The sequence below is a fragment of the Euwallacea similis genome, chromosome 7 (assembly GCF_039881205.1).
Source record: "Euwallacea similis isolate ESF13 chromosome 7, ESF131.1, whole genome shotgun sequence".
Taxonomy (NCBI): domain Eukaryota; kingdom Metazoa; phylum Arthropoda; class Insecta; order Coleoptera; family Curculionidae; genus Euwallacea; species Euwallacea similis.
Genome location: NC_089615.1, coordinates 464,328 through 470,477, shown reverse-complemented (window position 1 = coordinate 470,477; position 6,150 = coordinate 464,328). Strand labels below are relative to the sequence as shown.

Genomic DNA, 6,150 nt, shown 5'->3' with positions numbered 1-6,150 from the left:
TTTGCATATTATAAAAATGTATTGGAAACATCGATTTATGACCCTTTACACAATACACTGAGGAAACATTATTTAACATACAAGTTAGTCTTGTTTATTCGTATTTGCCTCGACGCCAGAAGAGATAGTTACCCAGTTGTTGCTAAAACCTGTTGGGAATCGAAGACATTCGGTGAAATCATGAAAGTAAACGTGGTTGTTACTGTGTTATGTTTAGTTTGTTTTAATTGGAGTAATGGAGAAAAATTGCGTAAGTTGAAAACATCTTGTATTTTCATTTCACAGAAAAATTAAAGATTCTGTTAATAACTGAGTACGATGCGAGTCCATTGGGTTTGTGTGAATCTGTTTTATGTTAATCGTAGAAGAATGGTATACAACTTGGTCGTCAGAACTGATATGTATAGGAAATGCGTGTCATTTCCTGCTCGTTACATAATATATTGTTACTTAATTTGCGTTATTATTTTCAGCCACTTACATAACGCCATGTAACAGGACCGATCCCAATGTTCATAAATGCGTTGAAGAAAACATTGAAGTACTGAGGCCCAACTTGAAGAAGGGCATTCCGGATCTATTTATTCCGTCTCTGGATCCTTTGCTAATTCCACCAACATGTGTGAATGAAGAAGATCAAGTCAAAGTTACTTTTACGGTAAGAAATTGTGATATATTGTAAAATTTAACTTTTAAAAGATTGCTCTTGTTCTAATTCAACCTGTTCTGAAATTGTGTAATATACAGGGTGTCCCACAGGGAACCGCTATTAGACGTTTTGGGAAAACTATTAATAGCAAAGTTAAGAAAGTTTAGTGGTTTAGTGAGAGTCATGGAGTGACCTCATCTAAAATACTTTCAATAACGTCACACTTCCAGTTGTACCGGAAGCCGATACTTGATTGCTTATTTGAAATAGAACACCCTATATATTATTGCGTTTTTGGATTTTACGTTCAATTTTAATATAAAGTTATTAATACCTTGGCACTCTTACGAATAGTAGTTTTCAAGATATGTACATATATGCAATTGAATATCGAAAGTGACAGATAAAGATTTCTGCAGAATTGAAAATTGTTAGTAAATGGAAAGGTATTTTGTAACTCTTTTTGCCACAATACTGTAGAAGATGTATATTTTATTGTTTCCAAGCTTTGTCTAATATTTTTTACAGAGTGTCTGCAAAAATAAAGCCAACTTGAATATCAAAAAATGGTAAAATACTAAAAATTTGAAATAGAATCCTACTACCATTTTGATGTATTATGTAACTGCGTCGAAAAAGTACCTATGTTTTCATTTAATTCCCTACAGTAAAGTTGCATAATTTTTGAGTAATTTCATTTTATTAGTTGATGCCGGGATAATACATCTCTAATTCTAAGTTATAATGCAATAATTAAATTAGTTTTACATAACTAACTTTTTTATTTAAATTTGTATGACCCGATGCCATATAACAATAGTCTTTTGCTGATATTTCCCTTTTTTATAGATATGTCTATCATGTCTGCATTATATCTTAGAGTTAGGAATATGTTACTTCTTCATCAACTTATAAAACGAAATTACTTAAAAATTATGCAACTCTACTATATGTAATTAAATGTGAGCATAAGTTTTTTTTTCGACGTAATTTCATAATGCATTAAAATAATAGTCAAATTCTATTTAAAGTTTTTAAGTTTTAACCATTTTTCGTGTTCAATTTGGCCCTGTTTTTGTGAAGACCTTATAGAATATATTAGGCAAAGATTGGCAATATATTAAAACATGGATATTCTGTAATATTGCAGTAAAAAATAATTACAAAATACCTTTCTGTTTGTTAACAATTTGCAATTCTGCAGGTATCTGCATTAGTTACTTTCAACACTCAAATGGATATATCTTGAAAACTATTAATTCTAAGATAGTCAATGTATTAATAAAATTGTATTAAAATTGAACGTAGGATCCAAAAATACAATAATATATAGGATGTTCCGTTTAAAATAAGCAAGTATCGACTTCCGTTACAGCCGGAAGTATGGCGTCAGTGAAAAATATTGAGGATGAGGTTGAATCAAGGCTCTTACTAGACCACTAAATTCAAGTAACTTTATTATTCATAGTTTTCCCCAAACGTCTAATGGTGCTTCCCGGTGGGATACAATGTACAGGATTATTCAGATTTGCTGCTCACCATGGTTTGAGAAAACTTGATATTCACACAAATCAATTTTATTTTATATTTGAGCCTATTAATTTAAATAAATTTTATTTCTTTGTAGGCACATTTTCTTCTATAAAGGATGGTGTCATCAGCTTCACTTCTTTAAATACAGACAACAGATTTTCGAAATTCTAATGGTGAACAGTGAACCTGAATAACTCTATATGCCCTTAAGAGGGTGCATAATGCGTCGATGGATTATGATTTATTGTGGACAATATTTTAAAGATTTTTCCGGTGATACCATCTCGTACTCCTTTGATACTACTGCATTTGCACATTCTCCTAAAAAAATTTAAGGATATTTTACATTTCATTCATCGGAATAGATGATCATCTGTTTTATATATTTTAAATATCAGAATTTACCGTTTCGAAAGTCGGAACTTCCGAACTGTTATTCAGTGATCAACAAAAATAGCAAATTTTCAAATTTTCCCTAATTATTGTTGTTCTGTAATCGACTAACGCGGCTTCCTTATGTGAGTAATCAGTTTCAAATTTTAGGATATACATATATTCCACGTAGATGATTTTCTTATGGATCAATTCGATATTGACTTGGATAGAAAAGAAGTGAACATAAGCATTACCTTTCCTCACTTAAGAATAAAATCTACCTATAATGTAAATGGAAAATTCTTGGTTGTAACTTTTGATGAGAAAGGCCCAGCTGATGGAAATTATTGTGAGTTTATTCAAAAACTAGTCATTATAACAAGAGCTTTCATTTTCTTTAATGGGATGATGGGTTGCGACATTAATTCACTTTGTAAACATACGAGAAATTCTAAGTATAATTCATACAAAAAAAAACATTAAAATATACCAATTATCAAATTTCTGATTAGGATTATGACTTTCATTTGAGAATTTTTTCGTTTTTGCCTTTGACTAGCTCAAAGGTGATAGTAAGTAATATTTTCAGTGTTCTCTATTATATTTAATCATGTGTTTATCATGCATAACTAATGATCAAATATTGATATTACTTATGTTATTACAGCAAACTTCAAAATTCACTTAGGCTTAAAAGGTACAACTTATTTGGAAAATGGAGAAGAACACTTAAAATGGGAAAAAGAAGCTATATCCACGGAAGTAGAGGACTCCCATATTGTACTAGAAAAGCTGTTCGGAAACCACACTGATCTTAGTGACAAGACTAACAAAGTTATTAATGAAAACATTAACGTCATAATAAATGATTTACAACCAGTTATTCAAAGAGTGGTAACGGATTTTATATTTGGGATCGTCAACAAACTCTTCGCCTATTATCCTCTTAAAGAATTATTTGCACACGATTAAATTTTTTGAATGGTAATTACAATCTTTACCTATCTCTCCATACTATCAATATTCAATATTATGATAGCCATTACTTATATAAGTTATTATGTAATCGTTGTGTATAATAATACGTGTTCCCATATAATTATTTTAATTTTGTATATAATTTTTAAATACAAGATAAGACGAAACGCCTATTTATTGGTTTTCTATTGAATGAATCTCAATAGTCAATACTGAAGGGGTCACAGTTAAAGCCAATTCTGTTTTCACTGCGAAACTGGTATATTGCTTAAACCTTGATTTATGTGAGGTAATGTTTCCTCTACGGTATACAAAAAAAACGTATTTTTCCATGTTGTAAAGTAAATGTTTTATTAAATTTGCTCGAATCCTCCTTTCCGAATATTATCGTTGTGCTACCTTCGAAACTCGATGTAACTTAACAATTGGTATGAACGCTTGATGAAATTATCAAATCTTCAAACAAGTATGTATTCGTACCGTTACTAAAAATATTAATAATTTGTTCAATGATGGAGTTCAAAATATAAAAGCGATTTATATAAGGTGAGTCGGAAAAAATAGGCCAACACTAAACTGGAGATATTAGTTACCAAAATATTGTGATTAAGCTCAATATGGTTTATATCAATGTCGCTGGTTTAAGATATACAGTATGTTCAAAGTTTAAATTTTATTTTGAAATCTCTCAATAATCAAAAAAAATTTCTAGTATAAATCTGAAAATTGGTAGTTTTATGTTTTTTGATATGAGAAATGCGAATTTTAATGTTATTTTGATGTTGCTCCTAAAGAGCTCTAGATCCATCGTATTATTTAAGTAATTTGAGATATATTTTTTCACTTGTTGAGCCATGCTTAAAACAAGTCGAGAATTTAGAAAAAACGCTCAATTCTACAGAGAAAATGTACTTTGGTTTAGGTTGTCTAAATATATCGGTTTTAAAGTTATTTGCATTTAAAAGTTTCAACGTATTTTGTTATGATTTAAAAAATGTTTTTAATTCATTTTCATACTCTTCAGATGCTGCGGCAGAGAATACAATAAACCACGAATATTTTTAAATATAATAGGAAAATTTTGTTCAACATTCAGAGACATTTAAGAAAGTGTATTTTAAAATGTATTAAGGTAGGTGATGGACACTTGTAACATTTGCTTTTTTTGGATTGTCATTATCACTATTACCAATAATAGTTATTATTATTTATCGTTGCTTTGATTACTTCTTCGGACTTTTCCTTCTTTTGAGAATAAAGAAATCATAGGAAAATATATCGATCCATTTAAATGCAAATAACTTAAAAACCGATAAATTTAGACAACCTAAATAAGAGTACATTTTCTCTGTGGAATTGAGCGTTCTTTTAAATTCTCGACTTGTTTTAAGCATGGCTCATTAGATAAAAAAGATGTATCAAATTACTTAAATAATACGGTGAAACAAGCGCCCTTTAGGAGCAACGTCAAAATAAGTTTAAAATTCGTAATTTTCACATCAAAAAACATAAAAGTATCAGTTTTCAGATTTTTACTGTGAAAACTTTCTTAATTATTAAGATATTTGAATAAAATTTAAACTCTGAACACACTCTATCTCTTAAACCTAAACCAGTGATATTGGTATAAGCCATATTGATCTCAATCACAATATTTTGGTGACTAGTATCTTCAGTTTAGTGTTGGTCCATTCTTTCTGACTAATCCTGTATATAGGGTGTCTTTAGTCGAGTATCCATTAAAAGAATTTAGAGAATCGAGAAAGTTAAAAAATCAGAATTTGCTATGCAGTAATTTAAGTGCAAAATCTATTGAATAAAAATATTCTAAAAATGACGGCACTTTCGGAAGTATCGGAAATTCATGACAACTTCGTTATTTTAAATGCAATATCTATGTTTTTATATCTCTTATGATTCGATGTTTAATTTCAGGACAACTTTATATAATATTTTACTAACGTAAAAAATCAAGTTTCCGAAATTAAAATTCTTGTATGGTAAAATTGGCAAAAATCTTCTGTGTAAAAAAATTTGTTACAGTGGAACTAATAAAAGTAGAACAATAAATTTTGTCAGTAAAAAGTCAAAACACTGCACTTCATTCTTCTCAATTTCAATTTTGATAATGATCTACTGGATTGTCTGCAAACTAAATTGAACTAGGTCAATACAAAAATGCCGAAAAGTCATTTTCTTCAAATGGCACATCTCATATTTAACATTTGTGCCTATTCGTAATGTGCAAGTAGAAAGTTTTTAGCTATCTTCATACAAAAATGACTGAAACTTTTCACTAGGTAGCTGCATTGTATTAATTTTTTTCTAATAATTCATTAGTCCTTTCTCTAACTTTTCTACTTCTTGGAAATTTCTGGCACGGATATTATTTCACGCCAAAAAATTTTTTTTTTTCTTATACAGAACACCAATTTGTCATCACTTCGATCATTATTGATATTTGTGAACAATGATGTTATTTATGGAAAGTGTCATAAAAATTTATCAACATTTTTTAAAGTTTATTTTAAATTCTTTCTTTTGAGATCAATAATGGTGTCCTCTAATGAAAAAATAACCGATATGGTTAAAATTATGAGTTTTTGTGAAGAAAA

General features: G+C 29.3%; 1 protein-coding gene across 1 annotated transcript; it reads left to right on the top strand.

Moving 5' to 3' along the window:
- LOC136409897 (protein takeout-like) lies at window positions 1-3,672 on the top strand. Its single transcript, XM_066391745.1, has 4 exons — window positions 1-250; window positions 474-658; window positions 2,726-2,906; window positions 3,225-3,672. The coding sequence occupies exons 1-4, from the start codon at window positions 181-183 to the stop codon at window positions 3,527-3,529; spliced, it is 741 nt and encodes a 246-aa protein (XP_066247842.1). The 5' UTR covers window positions 1-180; the 3' UTR covers window positions 3,530-3,672.
- The last annotated feature ends 2,478 nt before the right edge of the window (window positions 3,673-6,150 follow it).